General features: G+C 33.3%; 1 protein-coding gene across 1 annotated transcript in view; it reads right to left on the bottom strand.

The window, feature by feature from the left end:
• The window catches only part of LOC111055392 (eukaryotic translation initiation factor 2 subunit 3, X-linked), a 56,833-nt gene that overhangs the window by 608 nt on the left and 29,114 nt on the right, over nucleotides 1-27,111 (bottom strand). Inside the window, exons 4-9 of the mRNA XM_022342584.2 lie at nucleotides 13,612-13,845; nucleotides 12,087-12,245; nucleotides 7,751-7,980; nucleotides 6,382-6,526; nucleotides 4,602-4,771; nucleotides 2,535-2,707 (exon numbers count right to left, since the gene is read on the bottom strand). Of these exons, the coding sequence (XP_022198276.1) occupies nucleotides 2,535-2,707; nucleotides 4,602-4,771; nucleotides 6,382-6,526; nucleotides 7,751-7,980; nucleotides 12,087-12,245; nucleotides 13,612-13,845 (1,111 nt within the window). The remainder of the gene's footprint in view (nucleotides 1-2,534; nucleotides 2,708-4,601; nucleotides 4,772-6,381; nucleotides 6,527-7,750; nucleotides 7,981-12,086; nucleotides 12,246-13,611; nucleotides 13,846-27,111) is intronic.

Raw genomic sequence — 27,111 nt, 5'->3', positions numbered from 1 at the left:
AATTGAAATGTGCGTGTTTGTGATGCATAAGTCTGTACGCTGCTTAAGAAGTAGAAAGGGGAATAATAATCTTCAACATCATAAACTTGTAGCATAATGTAAGTAATTCAAAGCATGGAAAATTTTGGAATGTGATTTTTGTCAAAGCAGCTTGAATATTGGAATTAATATTCAAACTGTTAGGATTGGTTGAATGATAAGCAATATATTATTTATAAGGAATGTTAACAATTGAGGAGTTGGGTACAAAAACGACCTGAGTCGAAAATTTTAACTTTATTCATAATTTCAGGCTGTTTGCGATTTTTTTATTCATACTTATCTAGAATACATCTTTACAGGGCTACCTGATTTAAATATAATTTAAAAATTAAAACAAGAATTGATACTTTATGTTACATGTTTTTATACATTTAGAAGATCTACATCTTCTTTATCTATACTATGTATAAAGAAAGTAATAAACTTATAACGCGATACGAAATACACGTTTGACACATCGTCACGTTTGGACTACTAAACTGATTAACTTTTAATTTTGCATAAATATTCTTAATTTACCAAGGATGTTTAAATGCCTAATTTCCATTTTTGTCAATCAAATAATTAGAATTTTATTAATTAAAACAAATTTATTCAATTTGTGATGCAAAGTTTACGTAAGACAAAAGGCCAATTAAATCATTTTCTATTGTAAATTGTTAGAGTTGTTAATACTTCCAACATCAGCAACAGGAACTATTAAAACTAAATTTAATCTTTGCTTAAAGCCGTGTCCACACTGAACAAATGTTCAAAAACATATTTGTTGAGGAGCTCAGGGCCAAACATATTAAGGCTGTGCAAAGGCTAAAAATAAATTTTCTACTCGTGATGTTTTTCCAAGTTTTTCGATTTTTATATCATCAAGCTATCAGAATGAAAAAGTTTTCTCAGGAAAACATTTTTTCCCATCATTACTTTTTGAGATATGAGCGCCTAAAGTTTGAATTTTTGGGACAGAACGTTTCAAATTCGGTGCGATATAAATGCATGTTAGAGGATGGATTCTTCATGGTATTGTTGATCTATTAAAACAAATATTTTCTGATAATATCAATTTTTGGAAAAGTTATTCAATTTACCAAAAATAACTCAACTAAAAGTTATTTTTGGTTATTTTTAGTAAATTGAATAACTATCTTAAAAATCTGGTGTGTCGCATTCACACAACTTCCCTTGCCGTTACGAAAATTGATTACCTGACGCTAGTGTTCCTGCGCATCTGAAGTCTACTAATTCAAAGATATGAGCCAGCTGGTGTCAGGACAATAACGCTGGAGACAAACGATGTCTGCTATCTCTTCATAGTGAATGATTTCATAGAATCAACTGTTGCCAACACTTTGCAATTGAAATAATCGAATTTCACATTTCAATTTCCAACACATTTTATCGAATTTCGAGCTTATTTTCAATTTTAGGTGAACATTAATTGTAGAGATTTTCATGCTCAATCTTTTCCACTTGAAATTTTATGTTTTAATTGTATCTGAAGCCTGATAATTGGGAATCTAAAATCAAACTTTGCATAGATGGAGCGGAGCACCTGAAATTTTTACAGATATGGGACTTGTGGAAGTTGATAGAGCTTATCAATGACTATTTTAGGTATAAATTTGATCAAAATCGTTGGAGCCGTTTTCGAGAGAACCGCGAAAAACCCTGTTTTTGACGACATTTTAGCCACCATTTTGAATTGCATTTGATCGAAATTGTTCGTTCATTATAAGTCGTTCCGTTAATTGGGAGATGAGATATCGGGTACACAGACGCACATAGACTCATACACACACAGATACAGACCAATACCCAAAAACCAGTTTTTTGGACTCAGGGGACCTTGAAGCGTATAGAAATTTAAAAATTGGGGTACCTTAATTTTTTTTCGGAAAGCAATACTTCCCTTACCTAAGGTAATAGAGCAAGGAAAGTAAAAATTGATATTTTCAGAAAATTTTTGTTCTACTAGATCAACAATACCATGAAGAATCTATCCTCTAAATCTCATGGATTTTTCTCTTACCGAATTTGAAATGTTCTGTCTCAAAAATTCAAACTTTAGGCGCTCATATCTCAAAATGTAATGATCAGAAAAAAAATGTTTTCCTGAGAAAACTTTTTCATTTTGATAGCATGATGATATACAAATCAAAATACTTTGAGAAATATCACGAGTAAAAAGTTTATTTTTAGCCTTTGCACAGCCTTAAAAAGTTTGGACAATCATTGTTTGTCAAACGAACAACATTTTCAGTGTTGACATCTGTAAAACATAAAACCTGTTCTCCTCACTTACAATTTTTTTGTTTGGTGACGCGCCAAACTGGCCACGGGCAAACATTGTTTTGTCAAACATAATAAAATTTGCCCAAAACTGTTTCAACAGACATGTTTGTCAAACACATTTGTTCAGTGTGGACACGGCTTTAAACAGATCCTTGCGGGGTACCTGCTAGTAGAAAATAAATCTTGCTTGTGCTTGTATAGCCTACCTCCAATGCTTTTCAACACGCCGACTGAGGGCGATCTTCTCTCCGATTTCGGTACAGACAGGGTTGGTGAGACTGATCTTGGCCAAGTCGGCCCTCTGCGCTATCACTCGGCCGCCGGTCGACAGGGAACCAATGTTCACCAGCAGCACCTCGTTACGGGTCAGTTTTTGCACCTTCACACACACAAAATAACAACAATTATTTGTTATGTAAAAAATCGAAGGGAAAACAATAATTTATAAATTTATTCATACTAAGAACTATGTATAACATTGTTCATTTAAATAACAGAAAAATTCAATAGTTACAACTAGATTGAAGAACGTCGCCTCACGCTCTATATGCTGCCAATTAAAATTAATAATAAGGCAGTTTTGTAGAAGCATTTATAATTCCACAATTGTACTATGTTCTAAAGTCTAGTTTATACGATGCCAATTGGCGAGACAATTGTCATAAGGCAACTGACTGGCATGAAATTATTGTCTTCGTATAAACATTTCAGGTCAATTGTCTTGCCAACTGTCCCGAAATTCAACTGTCTCCGGAAGTAGACTATGGACAGTCGATTGGGCCCAGCGAGCCCCCCACCAATCGGAATCTCAGTTGTCGCGACAATTGGCGCCGTGTGAACGGTGTAGGCCAGTATAGCGCTGTCTTGGTTTTGCCAGTTCAGCTGTTCAGTCACAACAGATGACGAGAACTCGGACATATTTAGCTGTCAACTGATGTGCCAAGAGTTGGCCGCATATAAACATCTTCTCGTTCAACTGGCCTGGCCTCCGACAATCCGCAACCATGTGATGACAATTGTCCAAAGACAACTGTCTCGCCAATTGGCATCGTATAAACTAGGCTTAACAGACCAGCTGTAGTATTATGATAAACAATATAGAATTCATTATTCTTGTTTACTGAAAAAAGATGCATCTTCTTCATGCTTCTGCTTCCTTCATAACTAAGACTAAACTAGCCTTAATAACACAAATCATGAAACCATATTATTTTATTATCAATACATTAACTTATATCACAACACAAATTGTCGATTACGAGTGCTCAATGGCTACTAGCTCTATTACATTGAATTTTACAAGAAGAAAAGGATGGGGAAACAGTCATCATATATGGTAGTTAAAAGGAATCATTGCCACAAAAACAACGAAGTTTGAATTGAACATTTTCACAGTTTTCTTCTTGTTGATAAAGCTTCAACAAACGTTTTCAATCGTCATTTCATCTAGGGAAAAATTAAAATTAAACGATTAGCACTCTTAGGGCCGTTTTCACAGTCAAAGCTTAAACTGAATTCAATCAGCTGGTGGCTTAAACTAAAAATGAAGCACATTATAACGAATGAGACTTGATATGGATTTAATCCAGTTTAAAATGAAATTTAGTTTAAACTGGCACTGTGCAAACGACCCTTAGGGGGAATGTGGAATGCTGTAGAAGTGTACAATGTGGGAGAAAAGAAGAAGCGAATATAATGATTTGTTATGGTGTATAGGGTCTTCTAAATATTTCTTAGCTTTCCTTCAAACTAAAAGGAAATTGATATTGTTGTAATTTGTGTGGAGAATATGGATATCGACTGATATCTGCTAATCGAAGTGTACTATATGGCTCAACTCACACCAACGTGACTCAGGTCGAGAAGAGACTCGACTGTAGTCGAGAGCATTTGTTTCTAAATGGTGACACTCAGACCAGTCGACTCTAGTCTCCGCGACTGTCACCATTTGAAAATGCATGCTCTCGACTAGAATCGAGTCTCTTCTCGACCTGAGTCGCGTAGGTGTGAGTAGAGCCTAATGAAACACCAAATACATAAGATTAATACCAAAAAGGTATTGACACCATAATGAAAGCCGCAGGGCTAATCATCATTGGTATCGTTGGCATAGTGGGGATGAGGCTAAAGGCTCAAGTCTTTCACTGTACAGTACAAGTTTCACATTAATTCAGTCGTATCGTCTCTGAGATGCATTTTGGTTAGAAAACCAGTATGGTTTGAATAGAATGAGAATAATGTAGGAAGGAACAGTAGGCTATAATTGAATTTACCTTGGCTCCTTTCTTGTCGCCCTCCATTCGCACACCCAGGAGACGTTTGAGCAAGTAGTAGGATATTTCGAGCTCAATGAATATCTTGGGCAAAGCACCAATGGCGCCGAGTACTTGACCCACCAGACGGTCGGCTCTGCAAAGGGTCGGCTCAATCTTTGTTCCAACACCTATCAAATAGAACAAAAGATTAACATTTATTAAAAGCCTGATTTCTGAAAATGAAACATCCATTTTATAGTGTTCCAACACCTATCAAATAGACGAATTAAAATTGACATTAATTAAAAGTCTGCTTCCTAAAAATAAAACATTCATTTTTTTAGAAACTGAATACTGATGATAACATTCAAACTGAATTAACAATATAATAGAATCTGAATTCAAATAGCCATATTTTACAGCACTGCCATTTAACCTGGAAAAAATTCTCTAAAAATGACAGTCTTTTCCTGCCTGACATGTACAGAGATATAAAAAAATGGTGTAACTTAATTCTGGAATGATCCTCGTATTTGCAAAGTGTCTGCTCTGTCTTTGTTACAACAAATGTGAACATTTTGGATGGATCTAAATACTGATAATGAATACTCACTTTTATTTATAGGTCTAAATAAAATTATCTAAACAAAATAAAAGTTTTCAACTTAGTAATAGTAGTCAATATAATAAAAGTTGTAAAGTACCTAACAACTTGAGAGACTCACTTTTCTATAAAGAAAAGTGAGTATTCATTATCAGTATTTAGATCCATTCAAAATTGTCCACATTTGTTGTAACAAAGACAGAGGAGACTCTTTGCAAATACGAGGATCATTCCAGAATTAAATTACACCATTTTTTATAACCCTGTACATGGCAGGAAAAGACTGACATTTTTAGAGAACTTTTTCCTGGTTTAATGGTAATGATGTAAAATATGTCTATTTGAATTTAGATTCTACTATATCATCAAGTCATTTTCAACTGTAAAAGTGTGGGTGTAAGTGTTGACACTTGATAATGAGAAGAAACAAGTTGTGATTTGTTAAAATAAAAAAGTGTAGGCCTACTTGAAAACTTTATTGTGTTTCACTCATAATGTAATATACAATAAACTGAGCTAATAATATAGTAGAATCTAAATTTGCATAGATTTCATTTCAAGTGCACTAAAATGGCATTAATTATGTAGTTGTTGAGTTGAAAAAAGACAAAAATATTGATGCATTTCAGAGATATGGCGACATTAACTGAACGTGGCAGATCACCAATAAAACTCAGGGGAAATTGGATTATTGTATAAGGACTGTGTCAAATTATAGATGTTCAAATTTTCAACACTAATGTACTGGGATCACTTGTTTGCCAAAAAATCAAACTATGCTCAAGTTTATAATGATTTCTTACATTTAGGGCATTATGCAACATCTACTTTCGTCACTAATCTATGATTACAAGGTCGCATTCAATATGAAGTTTTACATACCGGGTTAAAACCAACAGTTGATGTATCTCCGGTTAAGTGTCGTTTTCTCTGAAGATTTATTTATTTTGAGATACATATGATGTTTAAAAAAGATGTTTCAATTATTAAACCAGTTTAGCCAATGAATGGTTGCATTTATTGTAAAGTGTTTTAATTGAGTCAGCTGATGGTTTAAACTGGAATTGATTTAAATCGAGATGATGCATATGGGCCATAGAGTTTAAACCAACTGCTGATCCGATTGTGTTTAAGCGTTGTAGACTTTCTTGAACTCAATCACTAGTGTCCAACTAGGTGAATAAATGTACTGACCGATCAATCCACCAGGAACGGCGAACTGCAGCTCATTCTGTTCGGCGAACAGGGAGACAATGCGTGAGAAGATGGGACGACAAGACAGCTTGCCCTCGCTGTCCTTGGACACCAAGCCCGGACGCACCTCGATCTCCATTCCAATCTAGGTAAGTGCACAGTACAATTAATAGAAAACCAAATGTAATTCCCGAAATAAGTATACACACAATAAGCTTCGGTTGACGTGTGAGGTTCTTTGAACCTTTGGATCCTTGAACTCCAGGAAAATTTACAGTTTTATTCATTCATTTATTTACACACACAAGAGATACAATATAACAATACAAATGAATGCATGCAAATAACATAACATCATAAAATATACTAATCAAGAACCTTGTTGCAAAAAAAAGTTGATACTAACTAGAAGAAAGACCATCAGAAAGTAAGAAAGCATGAGAGAAAGGAAAGTAACGTAAAATAAATTGTTTATTCATCCTCTGTTAACTTTGTTGTACATTACTCACGAAAACCATTAATTCTTTTCTTTATATACACTAAAGATATTGGGCCATATGAATAAAGTTGAGCATTTGCTTATACTTCTAAAATATTGAGCATATTGGGCCATATGAATCAAAACTGAGCATAAGCATGGAGCATAAGGTTTTGCTCATGAACATTGGGCAGAAGCATAAGCATTTGCTCATGAGCATTAGGCAGAAGCATAAGCATTTGCTCATTTTTATATGAATAGGCTTTACCTTATGCTCCTGAACTCTGGAGCAAATTCTCACGTATTTCAAAGATTTTTAATCATCTGATTCATCTTTGTTTTTATAGCGGAAAGTTAGAATATGTTAGTCACGTAAGCGCTAAATATGCAAGTGTTAACACCGCTTGTGTTTGGTCGTCTGCTCTGTTCCTATCTATGAATTGTGTTTTAGCATGACTTACTTTAGATAAGCTTACTATCTATAGTAGGCTGTGTCAATGCCCATAGTTGAAGTAAATTTATCGTTGAAAGTCAAGAGATCCAACCTCCCAACGCCCTATACTCACTAAGCTGTGTACAAACTTGAGCGCCACAAATACGCGAATTTCACTTTTCATCAGCTGATTATAACTGTATTTGTACAGAAACAGTAAGGTACATATATAATAAGCTTAGCATCACTCTTTACCAAGAAGTACACTCATTTATTCTTAATTGATTCATTCAATTTATTGTTCATTGATTCATTCAATAAGTACATCATCAAAATGATAGGGATAGAAAAAAAGGTAACCTTGTGCTATTCCTCTCCCAAATTCAGATAAGGTTACACATAGTCCGAAATAGGTTGTCTTGTTGTAGTCTAAACAATCATCTAGTGATTTAGCATACCTTGAGCACTCCCCTGAGGATACTGCCACCAGCGACACCGCCCTTGAGGTCGTCGACCTCGCAGCCGGGCTTGTTGACGTCGAACGACCGGATGACAATGAGCCGTGGCGCCGACGTGAAGTCACGTGACGGAATCGGGATCTTCTTGGTGATGTACTCGCACAGCACCTCGATGTTGTACTTCAGCTGCGCCGAGATTGGCACCACTGGAGCGCCTTCCGCAACAGTTCCTACACACAAACATATTATTTATAAGAGATTTATTTGGATTTAATTATTATTTAGGACTGAGTACTCTGATATACAGTCCGGGTCCTGTAGCTTTGCCTATCTGCGAAGGGCCACTAGACTACGATACTACCCGTTCAAAAACATCGAACATTTTTGAAAATTAATGTTACTTTCCATGAGCAACAGATGCTCTTAAGTATCTTTATTCATTTATTAGAGGAAACAATACTATAGTCAGAAAAGAAAAAACAGGCTATTGCCCAAAACTTCTTCAATTTCCTAATTTTGTCTTAGTGTCCAAATATTATGTAGGTTATGTTCATTTCAATTTTTACACCAAATCATCAATCTGAATTTATACAAATCAGAATAAAACAAACCATTTCAAATATTGTAACATATTAAAATTCGATAGGCAAGCAAAATCGCTAATTGGAAGAATTTTATAGGTCTGAAGTAAAACAGCTATCCTACTATCGCCAAATGCGATAACAACAAGTGAAAGATTAGATAATAACGGGTACCATGGCTAAAATTAGAACAGCCGAATAGAAAGGAATTTTATTTGCTATTTATTATATTATATAAAGTATTGGAAAATTTGAGGTTAGGCTAAAATACCTACTGATCGGCGACCTTATAATCGATCAAGTCGTGTAATGTGAAATCTAGCCAGACACCTAGGCAAAAATTTGTTGTAAACAAATAGTATTCAACTAGAGGATTTTGGAAAGCACATGGCTAATTGTTGTAGAGGGAAAAACAACTTATAAGTTCCAAAAATATTTATTATCTGTAATGAACATACTTAAACCACCAAATAAAAATAAACTAGAATATTAAGGAAGTAGGATATTCCTAGGCGCATGGATACATTAGTGAATTTGCATGAACCAATCAAATTACAGTAATCGATGGGCGGCAATAGAGAGCCGATTCAAATGTATATATAAATATTTTTATAAATGATAAGAATTTATAAATTATCACTACTCAGTTTATGTATCGGATATGGTCCGAGAAATTATAAAATGTTATACCTAAGATATAGGTAATAATTTAGTAGATTGGCATGGACTATTTGATCCTTTTAATGGCGTAGTAGTGAATTATTTAAATGGGATTGTAGAAAATAAGGGTAGGACCTGCCCACTTGCCTGCCAGACACCACTATGGAACGACACTAAATTTTGTAGAGCACAAGACCCTTTGTTAAATTGTACTTTTGAAAGACTTAAAGTTTAAATTCATTAATTTATTTTTTATAAGACTTAGTGATGCTGCATTAAAGCGAAAGTCATTTAAATATTTATTTATTCCCTTGGAGAGGACGACTTCGGCCACCAAAAATCCAGGAAGACCAGGAAATTCAGATCGCCGCCAACATCTTGTAAAAATTCAGCACGTGAGTGATAAATTATCGAAATATAAAGTTAGGGCACCCTCAGTGCTTCGAGTGAAACAAATATAAAAAGCTAGCTCGTCGAAAAGGTTATAAATATTGAAAATTATTATAAAACTTGTGCAAGTCTTAAAAAGGTACAAAAAACATATTTTATTGGATAAGAGTTGTATCAAATTTATATGTCTAGAGATGCACAGATTAAAAGAGTATTTAAATTTAATATTATAAATGTAAATATGCTCACTCAAACATTGACTTTATTTAGCGATTTGTAAAGATATAATGTAGCTCTTGTTCACTGGATAAATTAATTTATCTACTTCCACCAGAGGCCGAGCCTTAAGCTCTGAGATATATATTATTGAGAAATATACTGAGATCTATAGATATTAATATATTTATAATTTATGATTTGTCAATTGATTATTTTTATGATTTTTGGAAAGAAGATATACAGTGAGATTTTTAAAATCGACAAGCAGCAGCAAGTCGATACCTAAGCTGCATAGACTAAATGCATACTATTAATGAATTAAAAGCACATGGTAACGTTTCGTGCTAAAGAGCTAAAAAGTAGTGAGTCAATCTGTGATATTTTATTTTTGATATATTTGTTCTTATTTTCATTATTTTTGTTTGTTGCTCTATATATATATTTCTACATTTATTTGGTCATTGATGTTCTATTGTACAATATATGTACGGTATAAAATTTTTTATGGTGTATCCTTTATTTGATTCTCCACTTCCATGCATGACCAATCTCATATTTATTTATTGAATTATCAGTATTGAAATATTAAGAAAGTAACCATCCGATTTTATTCTTCACAGAATAAGCTGGTTTACTCAGCGATATATTGCATTGATAATCAAATCTTTGGAAATAATACGTTCCAGAGATTTATATAAATTGTCCAAGAGCAGTGAACTGCGGGAGCTCCTGAGCGAGCCTATAAGAATTTTATCTAAGTTGTATTCTTAGAACCACAACCAGAGTTATATATTTTTGTACTCATGCTTTACCGACTGCAGCCAAGCCAGGCAAACCGTTATTCACAAAAATAACGTCAGAATATTTAGATGGATTGATAATAATACTTCTAATTCACAAAATAATTCTATAAAAACACATAAATTTTAATATCACGTTCACCAAATCAAATTGTTGCATCCGAAAAGATACACAAGGAGCTTTTTGTAGTTACGTCCTTTTAGCGCAACACAGTTTACAGTCCAGGCCCTGTAGCTTTACCTACCGGCTTTTACTTGAACATTTTTTGTGGAAGCTTATCAGCTGACATTCGTTCAACATGTTCTTTCCATTGTTGGTGATATGTTGCAACCAAGGTCTATAAATACAGGTCATGACACAATCCCGTGATGCATTGCAAAATCGCCATTTTATGGGGTTCTAGTTCACCATAGTGAACATCTAGACCATCTAGTTTTTCAAATCACCTGTTATCATTATAGATTGAACAACATGATGTGTCATTTTGTTATATTGTTCATGGGATATTGCTTGGCTTTGAATTGTAAAATAAATTGTTCTGACAGAATAATAATATTTAGATTCCAACTAGGAACTGAATTGTTGATTTTTAGATTGGGAGCTTCAAACTCTTTTTGAGGTTTGCCTTTTGTCCCAATGCCTTATGAATCATAACAAGTTACAAGAATAAGAACAATTTTTAATAATAAAAAATGAATTATTGAACCATTTATTATTGAAATTTTATTATTAAAAAATCGAAAACCTGAAAATACATATTATCTGAACCAGAATATTTTTTTTAAAAGCATATTGCATGATTTTGTTATGAGCAGATTGGAATATTTCAAATGTACCGTCTTAAAGACCGCACATAATGGCCGCTCCATAAAGAACACGAGTGACAAGACCTTGGTTGCAACTATCTCATTCTTGAAAAATCTCTGTGTGTGGGGAGCTTCCTTCAAGCTCGTAGGGAGCTTCCTCCATCTAGGGATCTAGGGTCTCTAAAGGCTAATGTTTTTACAGAGATGAAATTTATGTAAGACTTGCGTGATGTGATTTTTCCATAATGAAAAACACAAATGGAAATTTTCAACCACATTTTATCGTTTATTAAGCTGTCTTGTTTACAACTTACATAAGTGAACAAGAAGACAACTGAATGCGTGGCTGTTGAAGCCACAAAACATATATTATTATAATAATAAAAAGTGGTCAACAATAACTTCCATTTGTGTTTTTCAACAATATTATACCATAATTATTCATTTAATAAATTTCTAGTTTTATACACTAGTACCCTTTTTTAGGTTTTTTTTCAAGACAAATAATACCGTCAATAAACAAATAATCAAGTCAACAAAAGTTTCAACTTTTATTGGCTTGAAAATTTTGAGCCGAAAATGACACTATCCTATATCATTAAAATGGTTATCATCTATATTATGGTGAAACAGCCCTTGATTGGAGTGATATGAAAATTAATAATTATGATATCGCTCACGAAGAAACTATATAGAAGTACATCCTATATGGTAAGAAAATTGTTATTAAACCTCCAAATTTACACTCTTCTGAGGTACGTAAAAAGTAAAATTAGATTTGAAATGTTTTTTTTTTACACAAAATCATGTATGAAAGACATTGGAAATATATGAAAGATATTGGAAATATATTGAATAAATCCTAAAACTTAGTCTCACCTTGCACAAATTTCAAAATCTGTTCGTGCTGTTCCTTAGCCTGTCCCTCCTTCACAAGATCGATTTTATTTTGAAGTATTACAATGTGCTTCAACTTCATAATTTCAATGGCTGCCAAGTGCTCGGACGTTTGAGGTTGTGGGCAGGACTCATTTCCAGCTGCAAAATATGTCAAATAATTGAAATTAAAATTAATAATTAATCCTTATAGATTCTATTAGATTGAACATTACTTATACACATGATGAACATATGTGTTTGTCAAGTTCCGTTCAATCTAATAGAATCTATAAGGATTAACTATTGTTCCACCGTTTGGTAGTAGGCAGGTATATGAGGCTAAACGATTATATAGTACACAAAGTGCAGCTAATAATATTTTGAGACTATCTAAATCATAAAAAACCTTTTTTTTCAAAAATAATTTGTTTTCCATACCTCTAGATTAAAAATGTGCCTGATCCGATTTAAATGGCTAATAATATTATTTTAATCAAAAAATTCATTTTCAAATGGTATATTAGTATTTCACCTAGAATTATTGAAAGATTATTCATTGCAATAGGTCGACTTCATTTAACAATAGAAATACTAATTAGTGAAAAGTAGCAATCTGCGAGTGAATGTAGCATTACCATTTCAAAAGCAGTTTTACAATGATTGCAGTACATGCTCCTACTTGCGAACACATTTGTAATAATTTAACGAGCAGCATTTTTATTTTGACCATGATTATATAATTATGATGACTTTGTTTGATTGTTAACTAAATGTATTTTTCCGCCACCTACTGAGTAAGTACTTAGCTGTATAAACTTGATGTTGTTTATGTTCAAAATGAATTTGACGACAATGAAATTCAATGTATTTATTTATTTACCCCCTGAAACAGAATACTAGAGAACTAGTTTTTGCCCTGATGAGTTTCATTGATATTTTAGGTTGTGGCTGATCTTTGAACAAGCTTTACAGTATGAAGGGAAGTTTGAAAAGTTTATAAATGTAGGTGAAGGAAAAATGTTGAGTACATCAATGGAGCAGAAGAGCTTTTTCTCCCTTGGGGATGAAGTTCGAACAAGCTATGTACTATGAAGGGAAGTTTGAAACATGTTTTTATAGATGTGTGTGGAGGAAAACTGTTGTGTACATCACTGGAGCATATATGCCTTTCCTCCTTTGAGGAAATTGTTGTCATTGGCTTTGCCGCGGGCTCAAAATTGGGAGAAAAATTCTCTGTCTTCTCCCAATCATATTTTAATTATGATTTGTGATTGTGAATACAATAGATAAAAACGTTTCCCCTCAGGGAGAAAAAGTCTCACTTTCCTCTAGAAGTACAAATAACTATTGTTTTTGAACTCAAGTGAACTAGGTTTTAATTATGTTTCATAGTTTATACTCTGAAAATTATATCGTGATGTTGAGTGTAATTATTGTACGAATTGAGAGACTCGCCAGTCACCACCAACAAAAAGCCGTATGAATTACTAATTGTAAGATGTCAAAAGTGAGTATAATAACTGACCAATGAGCAGGAGAGCAGCATCCATGACAGCGGCGCCGTTCAACATGGTGGCCATGAGGATGTCGTGACCGGGACAGTCGACAAAGGAGACGTGACGCACCAGCTGGAACTTGCCCGGGCAGCTAGGCCGGAGACACGGCAGCGTGTCGTCCTTGCTGGAGCCACCCGACATGTAGCAGGCCGGGCGCGGACACTTGTCGTTGTCACACTTGTAGATCTTCGCGTTTGCATAACCTGATCACATACAATACACACAAACATCAGAAACAAACCAGAATTATAGTGTATACATACAAACATATTGATACAGCTTGCCGCAGGGAAATTTTGAACTAATGTAGGATGACACAGGGAAACGGGAATTTTCAAATACGGTAATGTTCGATGGTGCAGGGAAACGGGAATTTTCAAATACGGTAATGTTGGATGGTGCAGGGAAATGGGGAATTTTCAAATACGGTATTGTTGGATGGTGCAGGAAACGGGAATTTTCAAATGCGGTAATGTAAGATGTGCAGGGAAACGGGAATTTTCAAATACGATAATGATGGATGGTGCAGGAAAACGGGAATTTTCAAATAATAATTTCTCTGGACGAGTGTACAACATGACAAGAGTTTATTCAGAATAAAGATAAGTTGATTACATAGAGCGTAGGTTGACTACATAGAGCTTATAAGCTTATGATTATTCACAAAGTATTGATACAATAGATTGCCTATTTGCTGATTTGAATAAATGTGGCCCACATTATACAGAGTTGGTATAGAAACGGCTTAATATTCCTTCTACAGGGATTCTTTGACATGAGTTTTCATTGAAGACCCTATTCGAATTTAAAAAAACTACTTTTCGCCACACTGCACAGAAAGCAGCTGTTTTCCAGTCCCTACGTAGATCTGAAACACATTGTTTGCAGACGACTCTCGCCTGACGTCAGAACAGGTTTCTTTCCGGCCTAGGCCGGAAAGAGTACCCTTTCCAGCCGCTAACATGGAACTAAGAAAGGTGATAAAAAACTTTTCATTATTTGTGTTCATTATTCAATAATTAAAACATTTATAATAATATCATCTTATTGTCATTTGAAAGAATAAAAAGTATAAACTCAACCTCCCACACAATTGAGGTTATTTTAGGTTAATTTTTAGGTTATTTAGACAAATCAGAATAAAAAATAAAAATACTTGGACAATTTCCTAATATTCAGATTACCTCAGATTTGCTAGAGCTATCACCTTCCACTTCTGCTTTCGGAAGTGCTTCGTAAACAACTATTCTCATATAAATATTGTTTATTTTGTGTGTGTCGAAAAATAGCGTTCGCACCATGGGCAAAAATGTTTTTCCGGCTCTCAATCTTTTCTAGTCCGAGGCCGTAGGCCTCGATTTCTAGCCGGAAAAATCTCATTTTCTGCTCTAGGTATGAAATATACTATTTCTGTGTCTGTGTCAAAAAATGTTGTCCGCCATCTTGGAAACGCAACCATATTGAATACAATGTGATACTTCATTTTCTTAAATGAGAATGGTTATGTGATACATGCTTTCAATTTTGAATTTCAAGAGAAAATGAATTGCGAAAACTGCACATCGATATATCATACCTTTGAATGTGAATATTTTTGAAAAGGTTTCTGATATTGATGTACTGTTTCATTTTCCAAATGTGCCATTCATGAAATTCTGTATCAAAATCATATATCATATGACCTTCTCATTTACAAAAAAAAGTTAAAGCTACACCTTGCTAGTCATTAGAAGTTGATAAAAAATAAATAAATACAAAAATTAAAAAAATTGATAATCTATGATATCGAAATTTCAAACATTCAAGATTCAATATTATTTCTGAAATTTATAATCTAACTACCTACTGCTTGAAACATTTCCAAGTTAGAAAAAGTTGAAATACAGTAAGTAATGTAGGATGGCGTAGGGAAACGGGACATTTTGAAATAGTGTGGGATGGCACAGGGAAATGAGGAATTTTTAAATACGGTAATCTAGGATGACAAAGGGAAAAGGGAAATTTTGAAATAATGTAGGGTGACGTAGGGAAAAGGGAAATTATTATGAAATAATGTAGGATGGCACTGGGAAACGGGACATTTTTGAATATACGGTAATGAGAATGGCAAAGAGAAACGGGGAAATTTTGAAATAATGTAGGCTGGCGCAGGGAAAAGGGAAATTTTGAAATAATGTAAAATGGCGTGGGGGAACAGGTTGTTATGAAATAATGTAGGATGGAACTGGGAAACAGGACATTCTTGAATACACGGTAATGTAGAATGGCGAAGGGAAACGGGAAATTTCGTAAGAATGTAGAATGACTTAGAAAAACGGGGACTTTTGAAATATTATTTGCATGAATCGATTCATAAGGGCCCCATAATACAGTCATATGTAGATTGAAATTAAGTCACTATGTTGTGGAACTTCTAATATGAGTAGTTAGTTCATTTATTGCATTATATCGGTTGTGAGATTTGCATTATAGAAAGTAGTTATGGAAATGATAGTTGCCATCCCTCTTTTACCACCACTTTCTATAGTAGATAGCTATCAATCAAGTCATATATGTTGTCATCTAATGTGCTTATTTGAGTGTTTTTTCATATGCTATTCATGATTCAGTAATAAATTTGCATAACTATTGAGATGAAATATTATGGTAGTTCTACATAGCTACAAATAATGATGGATGGAAATATCGACCTTTTCTAATGACAGACGACAAGGATAGCAAACCAATGATGACTTCTGAATGTCGATCTCACTTTAGGTCATCGTATCAAGTCGAAAGGTCTTCTAGTCAAATATTTGTCTATTTAGTACCAAGTTATGAATTTGCATATACAGTATTCATCTTGCCATTCATGTTTTTGCATTTTGTCCGAAAGTGAATCTTTAATCGTTCAAAAAAATTATGGCATCAGAAAGATGTGCTCTGAAATCTCTGATACAGAGAAAAATCTCCGAGAACATACCTGGCAAAACAGTTAACCTTATTAGCAGCAAATGAAGAGTAATGTGAAACTCATAAGTTTGGGTGTCAACCAAATTTAAAACAATAAAATTGTTAGCTTAACCAATTGTTTTGAAACAACCAGTTACACCAAACCATGCCAGTAATAAGGCTGTCCACTTAACCTTGAGCTAACCTCAAGCGTAGCTTAACCAATTACTCGAAACAGTTACCTAACCTTACCAGTATAAAGATGTCAGCTTAGCGCCAATTGTTGCTCCAGTCACATAGCCGTTATAACTCCAATATTAAAAATGTGTTGGATTTTGGCTAGACTTAGTTTTAGTTTATTTACTTGAATGGTTGAAATTCAAGACTCTACCTCTTCCAAAACTAACCTTTCCAGGATTCATTTCAATACTTTGTATTAGGTGGTAGGCCTAACTATGCAAAACAAACTAGGTTGCATTAAAAATCTCACCTATCAAATGCTTTTGTTCAAAATTTTAGTTACCATACTTATTGCTTTACATCTTCAATACTTTGAAGAATAAAATTTGATAGGTCAGATATTTAATGTAGGCCCTAGGATCTTTTTCATTTCATTTTTCTTTGCTAATACTGATTTGGGCCTGGGTATTTTCAAGTGAGATCATTGGGCCCATTCTGTGTACATGGAATGTGGTAAATTGTCCCATTCACAATTTACCAAGTAAATAGTTCCGCGCTCCATGGGAGGAATTTTGAGATTCTGTTCCAGAAACCTGTTCCGGCTCCAAAATCCTGCCCCACAGTCGAAGTGTGGTAAATTGTCCGACCTGGTACAGTTCCAACTATCTGAGCTCTCATTAGTCGACTATTGTAGTCTGCTTGCTTCTCTGCGCGCTTATAGTTTGTTCACCATAGCATAGCATAACCAACAATATGATGTTGATAACCATTCATTGAATGAATTTTTCTCGATAGAAAATTTGAGAGTAATGGAATAAAAGAAATTTACATCTAGATGGTAGGTTTGTAAAACAGTCTTTCAGCTAGTAAACGACACAGTTTAGTGTAAATCAACTTTATATGTGCGCTCCAAAAGCTTAAACCAACGATTTTGAAATGGTGTTCCATGGGAAAATTTTGCACTAGTCACGTGATGGAACAATTTACCATTGGAACTGGAACAATTTACTGTACACAGAACGTACACATGTGGATATTTTTTAGATTAATTTATGATTATTTTTGGCCTGCCTATAATTAATGTAATTTTACTGTATTATCCTTCATATAATATATACCGTACCTTCATTGGAAAATTCTAAAAAACCACATCTTTGATCAAGAAATCATTGTATCTGAACCTAACCTCCCTAAACTTTTATTTTACCTTTAAAACGTAATTGAACAGAACCTTTTAGGTTAGGTTAGGATAGCATAACCTTCAAGGTTATGTTCATATATTATACTGGACAAATTGAAATCTCGCATATCTGAGGCTCTCCCGCATGAATACTGCCTAATATACTATAATATTCACTTTCTTGTTTAGAGTTAGACCTACTTGTATTTACATGAATATTAAAAGGTTAGGTCTCCAATGGCATAAAACCAAGGAATTCAAAATCAATATGCTATTTATTCAGTTTATCATTTCTATATCAAAATGATTTCACCATGAAAGCCAAAATTACATTGGAATGAGCATTATTCAGTATGTGACCTCCATATGACTTTTACTTACTCAGTATGTGCCAGGCGCGGATCAGTGCGATCGCCCCCCCCCCCCCACCCAACACACATTCAAGTGGTGTTTGGAAAAAATGTCGAGGATGCAGGAATAAGTATCATGACCTTGGCAAATGAATGAACAAATCTAGAAATCTAATTGTAAGAAAATAAAGATCTCAAATGTTGTTTTCGATTAGAAACTCCAAAAACTTTCCGGGTGGTGGTGGGGGGGGGGGTCGCCAGGACAGAAGCCCAATCGCACCCACCCCCACAGGTGTCAGTCCTGGATCCGCGCCTGGATGTGCCATACTGATATGAATTCAAGCTCTTGTGAGTAGGCTCAACCAATATTTTTATTATTGATACACACTGAGGAATGTCCATGAAGATATGAGAAAATATGTGAATTGATTAATTATTGAAAAAGCACATAGCGTTACCATTTGATTGTATTTGCAAATTCTATAAACAGTTTACAAAAATTAAACATATGAGTCAAGAGTGTTTAGAACTGTACAAATGGTAAACAATTAGGTACAACAAATAGTTATTGGATAAAACTACAATAGTTATAGCAGTACAAAAATACAATTGAAATACATGAATATCCCATTCAATTGCACAGGAGTTTTTTTTCTAAATTCAAACGCTCTTTGAAGGATTAATCGAATTGATACAACAGTGTAATTAGATTACAGAACAAAAACAAAACGTCAACTGTTTCTAACAAAATCAATTGAAGATTAAAGCTGGCTATAAAATATGAACTTGTAAAGTACCTTACAAAAACTTCAACAATTTTCTAACGAAATGAGCATACAGAGTTGATGAAAATTATGGAAACACCTTAATATTTCTTTTACAAGGAAAATTTGACAAAAGGTTTCATTGAGCATCCTATTCGAATAAAAAAAAACTTTTGAAACATCATTTTCATGAAACATCACCTTTGAAGCATTTTAAAATACTTTAAAAACATCCAAAATGTTTCATGTTGGATAAGAGTTCCATGCTAAAAATAATTCTGATACTTGAAATGAAAATAATGTCAACAGATAAAACTCATATCAATCCAAGGGATGTGCTATCATTTCACTTCATCAACAATATTATTATTTTATCATGTGAAGATATTACACCAACTATTTAAGCTGAAAACCTCTATATAAATCTTCTTGGCTTTGGGGGAAAACATGTTTTGTAGTTATCTCGTATTTACATAATTAAACATTGAACAAAATTATTGTTTGCCAATTGAGTGGCCTGGCACTGCTGCTGCCTAGTAACTAATATAGAATAATATATAAAAAAAATAATAATAATGATATTGTGTGACCTGCCCTATCTCGTCTCGGTTAAGTAGATTGAACATGGGCCACCAAATAACATAAACAAATAGTGATTGCCAGAGTAGAATTATGTAGAGTTATGGTTTTAATGAACATGTTTGATATTAAACAATTCTATCACATAACTTATTTTACGATTTTTTCCAACATGTATAGTCCTATTATTTCCTTCCATTTACAGAAAGCAACTAGTCATTTTTCACATTGAAAATTAATTCATACATCGTGAATTATTTCATTCTAGAACTTGTCCTTTGGCACATTGGAAATCATTTCATACATTGTGATTTATTTTAGAACAAGTACTTTCTACAGTTGGAGCTGTCGCACTGACACTGCGTGCTCTGCTTGAGTTCGACAGGATCAATGGTGGACGAGTCATTCTTGCAGAGGTAGTCGAAAGACAACTGCTCGCCGGCAACGATGTCGCGACAGGCGAACAGGGCCAGTTGCGGGATGTTGAGGTCGAGGCAGTTGATGAAGACAGCATGCACCTGCAGGTTGGGGTCACACGAATGGTTGATGAAGTGGGTCACATTGCCCATGTGTGCCGCGTCCACAGTGTACAAAGAGTTGTTCACGTCATTGAAGTCGAGGTCGAACAGGTAGGTGCACCCTTCCTTGTCGTACTGCTTGCCTCTGCGTTCGGCCTCGTCCGAAGTGATCATTTCCCCCACATAGGTAGCAATGAATCTGCCTTGCTTGATCGTTTCCAGCGTCTTCAGACCCCAGCCACAGTTATTGGTGGTTTTGAAGATACACAACTTGAACACCTGCCCTTTCTGCACGACCCTATTGCGACAGTCGGGTCCACATCCGCATCTCTTGTTGCATTCGTAGATGGGCATCCCTGGGCCCACCCTCAGTTTACTAAACGCCCCATACGGAAACCAATTGTTCCAGATTGTTCCACAGCAGCTCTGGCTGTTTTTGTTGCAGTCAGGCTCACAGTTGCAGCCCATTGGTGGATCATCGGGAATCACAACATTCTCCCCCGCCACACAGTCATTGATGTACCGGAACCCCTCAGGTGGCCCCTCCAAGTCAAAGTTATTCTCCACAGTAATCAAACCTTTATTGGTTGATGACTCATTCAGCTCGTTCTCCCACGCCTTCAGTTTCTCCAACTGTTTGTTCCTCAACTCCCACACAGTACACAATTTCACCTGCCTTTCAACCTCCTTTATCAGTAATGGGTCACTGATCGAATAGTTGGCAATGCCCCTCAACAGCGACTCAGTCTCGGCTCGATTCACTTCGGGAAGTTTGAAAAACCCCAAAAGTCTCTAAACTCTTTCAAGAAAAGTGTCAGATCATCAATTTTACCAAGTTTTTCTCTGAGCTCTTCTACTCCCTTACTCGATTCTTCCGAGTATACTTGAGAATCGAAAAATTTACATAATGCTTTATGACAGTTGGTGAGATGTTTGTATGGTTCCCATGTGTCGTATTCATGGGTCCACCCCCTCCACTTCACCAAAAACAAGTCACCATTTTCAGTTTGCACATAGTTAAGAATCGATTCAACAGTATACTCATCGTCTACATCGGTCGAAGTTTTACTCTTCCTTTTTATTTCTTCTATTTCAGTTGAAGTTTTAGTGTACGCCCTTTTAGTGTAAGACTTTTTTGAAAATTCAGCAATATATTTCTCGATTAGAGCATCATCTGAAAATTAGAAATAGAAAAATTACAAATTATAACCAGCAAGCACTATTGAAATGATTTTATCATTAAACCAATGCACAAGAAAATGACAAAAGTCGAATAGGACTAATTTGGATTTTTATTGAATTGGAATAAAAATACTATAGGGTAACTTTGCTTAGTACTATTGGCAAAATAATCAATTTAACTTTTCCTGATAAACATTGCTACCATAATTGTATGATCAGTTTCAGACATTGTATTCATCAATATCTATAAACTACTTCTAAAATTAATATAAGATAATAAAATTCTTTCACTTTTAAATTCTCAACTATTTGGAAAGTATTTTAATTGGAAGTAAGACATGAATATATTCACTAGAATGCTCCTTATCGATGATTATTTATTATTATTAAATTTCTATAAATATTGTCATACATGACATGATCCATATTATATATTTAAAACATGATTTTCAGAGCTTGAAATTATAGTCGCGGAATTAATATTGACATAATTAATAAACCGATTCAATTTCCAAGTGTAAAATATGAACGTGATTGAAAAATAAAAAAAAATATAAATTGAATTGGATGATTTTCAAAACTTGTCTTCAATGCAAAATTATTGATTTGGGCTACATGCTTACAAATGACAACTTGACAATTTACATGACATATATCTTTTAGATTCTTTTCAAGACAAGGTAAGAACAAAGTAGTTGTTGAGATAATATTATCTAGTTGATTATTATCATTAATGTTTTATAATTATGTAGTTGTCTGTTCTATAATGAATAGGTTCTAGTGTAATATCTTTGTAACATATGTGTAACTTGTTTTTCTACAAAAAAATGGATAAATAAATAAGAAAATTGAGAAGTTAGCAATTGGCCCAGTGGGTTCCCAAGTTTTCTTGAAAAATATCGTTTTTCTAACAGACAGATATTTTACTACCTATTTATTGATAGTATGTTTTTAATTTGTTTCATTGATTTATGAATTTGTAAAACCATCAATTTTCTTGGAAGCTGGCAGTCTTGTTAATTAATTACTATAAGACTAGTGCATTATTGAATTTATCTTCAATTGATATATTATTAATTTGCATAAAAAACGTTTAGCTCACTCAAAGAAATCATTAATCTTGTTTGTCTTCACATATTCCTGTATTTAAATGAATAAATTAATTAATCAATAGTGGACCTTAAACACACTATTGAAAACATGCATTAAATTTATCAAGGGGAAGTTTTGAATTTGAAAATTTTAGTAATTATGTAATATATTAATATCAATTTAAGCAAAGGAAATATATCTCGTTTTTGAAATTGAAAAACATTTTTCATAATAGTAATTAGAAATGAAAAAATCAAAAAGAAGACACACAATTCAAGAGAAATAAGAGAGTTGAAAGTTTGATAATCAGAAAACTGTTTGAATGTCTTTGGCGAGTTCAGTAGAATAAAGAACAAACTCTTAATTCAATATAATAGAATTAACTATTTCAAATTTCAAAGTCAAGCCCTCTGTTCAGTTAATCTTAGAATATCTTACTATCATCTAACTCTCAGAATAACGTTCATTTAATTCATTTGGAAACAACTAGAAATAAGAACTTGAAATAAAAAAATACCAATTTCAATGCCTTTAAAAGTTGAGAATAATAATAAGCTTCAACTCAATATAATAGGCTAGGGCTGATAAAAATTCAAAAATTTCAAATTCGAGCACTCCTTGAGCAAATCCCAGAACAGAGGTGATGCCTCCAATCAAGTACATTACACACAGTAGCCTACATTTCAATTAAAATGACTCATTCATCAAAATGAGGGAAAAAAACAGTTTTAGTTTTATCCTATTGATTTTCTCCCAATAATTTATTCGATGTTGTGATTGTGTAAATAAAAAAATGATAATTACTATTGGGCAATGACTGTCAAAATACAATAACTGTCAAGCTAGCTTTATCTTATACTAAACATTCATACATTTGGATGATTATTAGTATTTTCAGTATTGTGACGATGTGATAATAGACGTATGTTAGATTCAGATTGATTTAATTAAATTTTTTAAATAACTTCTTAATAATCTTCTTCAAAGTCAAACTAAAAGATATTACAATATTATTAAATGAATACATTAATCAGGCTATTAGATTTATTTAAATAATTTTATTTATTGATAATTTTTTTATTGATTGATTTTTAATTTATTGATATAATGTAATCATATTTATTTATTGGGTCAAAAAAATCACAATTTTGGAAAGAAATGATAATAATATCATGTGACCTGGCTGGCCTGGTATCAGAGTTTCAGGTGGCACCTGATCAATTTCAGGTTCATTTGGCACGACCTAACGCATGTTTTCTCTATTTATAATTTATAAAATAATAACCATTGTTAAGTTGGTTTTATAGAGTTCACCTATTGCTTTGCCATCATCAAATACTAGACATGCTAGGTTAGTTTTGTAGTGGTATGTTTTGAAATTGAATAATTCTCTCTATTTAAAATGCTCATGGTTAGTTTCTTTTTGAAGTGTTGGATAAGTTTTTATTTGACAACCTCTTGAATTGACTTTGTAAAATAGTAGATAGGTTAGGTTAGTTATTTGATTTTCTCAAGTAGCAGATAGGTTAGGTTATGCGAGGTGAGTTCAAAAAGTAAGGTGACTTTTTGAATTTTGCGGGCAACGCTTGTTTGATTTTTGATTTTCTCATTTTTTTTGCGTTGGTAAACATTTCCTGAGCATATGTTTAAAGTTCCAAGTGAATAGCATGTTTTGTTTATTTTTGACAGTTACAAAGGTCAGATGTATTTTGGTGTGCTTGGCGATTTTTTGTCTTAGTGATTCAGTGTGCTTCCATTGGGATGATTGAGCCCTAGTTTCGTCGTCATAACCGTATACCCATGCTTCATCACCTGTTATGAACCTTTTGAGCAAATCTGAGTCATTATTGACTGCATCCAATAGCTCTTGAGCGATTGTCATGTGATGGTTCTTTTGGTTGAAATTGAGCAATTTTGGAACAAACTATACAAAATATACAAATAATCATGACAAGAGCCAACCAATATGACAATATCTTCTGCAACTTTTCTGATAAGTGATACAATGAATTTCCAAAACAACTTTGTTCACTATTTCAATGTTTTCATCTGTAGTTGAGTTTTTTACTAAGAGTTGACTCACCGTATGCCAATGTCAACATTCCAAGTGTTTTGGAGCTCTTAATTACATTTTCTACACAAAATTTGATGCAAATTCTTTGATCCATTTTTTTATAGAAGAAAAATCGAAAAATCACCAAGCATACCAAAATATGTCTGACCTTTGTAACTGTAAAAAATAAATTTAACATGCTATTCACTTGAAACTTGAAATATATGCTCAGGACATGTGTACTAATGCAACATAATAGAAAAATCGAAGATCAAATGTGCATTGCCCGAGTAATTCTGAGTCATTTTACTTTTTGAACACACCTCGTATATTTGATTATTCGGTTATATATTAGGTTTGTTTTTGGTATCAATTATAATTTTACACATACAACATGATAATGTTGTTATAATATGAAATTTGTTGAATGTGTTTTGAATATGTGGAATTTTTCCATAATTGAAAAAGCTGTTTTATTTGTGTCACATCCACATTTATTTATTAGACTGCAGAAACCAACACACTACAGCTGAAGATGTGTTGGTTTTAACAGGAAACTGCAGTCGTGTGTGAAAGTCTATAGCTTATTACACTTTTACACAGGACTGTAGTTATGTGTTAAAACCAACACATCTTCAGCTGTAGTGTGTTGGTTTCTGCAGTCTAATAATGTGGATGAGACAAAAATTGTTATACAGTAATAATAAATGTGGATGTGACAAAAATTGTTATACAGTAATATGTTTCTATATTGTGTAACCAATGATTTCATATCAACAGCTTATTTATTGTGAGTATATACTTTAATGATCTTTAATACCCAATATGTAATATATGTTAGCTCTCTTATTATAATAAGATATTTATGCTAAACTTATTTTCATAAGAATAACCTTAGTCTTTTCAATTTAAGAGGAAACATCCATGAATATAACACAAGAGATGTCACTCAGATTGATCCAAGTCGAGTTAGGCTAGCTAAGACGCAAAAAATGTATAGCTATGTTGGTGTAAAAATGTTTAATGTTCTATCACCTGAAGTTAGAAATTATGAATGTAAAAGATTCAAATATATTATAACAAAATGGTTGAAGGAGAGAGCATTTTACTCTGTTGAAGAGATTTTAACTAGTGACTCTCATTCATAATATTATGAGTTTTAATTTTATTATAGATTTTATAATTTAAGTTAATCTGACCTGTACTTGATCCTAAGTATTAATATTGTGATATTTATGTCAAGTGACTTTTGTTTGTTTGTGACAATAAAAAAATCTAGATTCTTGATAACAAGGTTTGATGCTTGAACCTACTGAATAATTTCATTAATCAGATAGTGATATGTTAGGTTAGTTTTGAATTGTTAGGTTAGGTTCGTTGCATTGATCGGTCGTTTGATAACCTGTCAAGTAGCCTTCATCAGTCAAATTATGAGTGGATTAACCTATAACTATAACTTCTACAAATTTGAAGCCTCCCAGTTATATTTATCAATATATTGAGAGAAAGATTATTTAAATCTGTTTTCATCAATACATGAAGACTTGCCACATACTAGACATGCATACTTGCTAGCTGAATAATATTGCAAGTGGAGTATGAGGCCAGTTCTAAATTTTTTCATGAATTGATTCAACTTGAACTTTGATTGTTGATAAAGCCGGTAATTTTATCAGATTGAAATGGAAAATATCAATATTAAAGCAATTTTTGAGGATTTTAGAGTAGTTTTTGGTTATTAAAAGTGGAATTTCATGACAATTATTCAATTTGAATTTGGATTATTCTTACAAATTGCAACATGGATTGTTTTTTAATTATATAAAATATAGAGTTTTTACTCATACAAGTTGTATTACTTAATAATAGTTTGAAAGATTTTGGCTGTGTCAATTTATTCATCTACTTGTTCAATTGAAATGTAGGTATTATGAAAAGTATTTAACTAATACAAATAAATGTATTATTAAATTTTCAAAATGGTTTACAGGTAAACCATGGTCCTGTACAAGATAAAACTGTAGAATTTGACAATATATATGTTTTTATTTCATTATGGAAAGGTTCTACAACATTGACAGTGACTCAGACAATTTTTTATTAAATTTTCATATTATGGAAAGTATTTTATTCATTTGAAATCATTCTCTTGTGATTTATATTTAGGCGAAATTAATATTTTTATAATCATTAGGCTATTATAAATAAATCTATCTAAAATAAGGCAAAAAATGAGAAGTTTCAGACTTTGTAAGGGTTTCCTATTATTATCATTAGGCTTTTATGAATATATATTCAACAAAAATTACGTAAAAGATGAGAAATTTCAGAGTTTGACTATTTTTCATTTCCTATTGTGCCAATTTGTTAAAGGGATGAATACTGAGTACTGAATACTGACTATAACAGTTATTATAAACAAAATTGAACATTATTTCAAGAATATTTTTCTAACCTTTAGTCAAAACAACAGAGCATGGTTTGCAGTGGTTGAGAATGGTTGTATATTGTGGTGGCTGAGAAGTGTTGCTAGGTTGCAACTCAATGTGGTTCTGTGAGTTCTCATCTGAACCCGGGTCAGGGTTCTGTGAATCACAGAGATAAAAACTCTCGCAGGTCCTAGAGCTCTCAATTGGTGTT

The sequence above is a fragment of the Nilaparvata lugens genome, chromosome 7 (assembly GCF_014356525.2).
Source record: "Nilaparvata lugens isolate BPH chromosome 7, ASM1435652v1, whole genome shotgun sequence".
Lineage (NCBI taxonomy): Eukaryota > Metazoa > Arthropoda > Insecta > Hemiptera > Delphacidae > Nilaparvata > Nilaparvata lugens.
The sequence above is the reverse complement of the archived record's forward strand: the minus strand, read 5'-3'. Positions and strand labels throughout refer to the sequence as shown.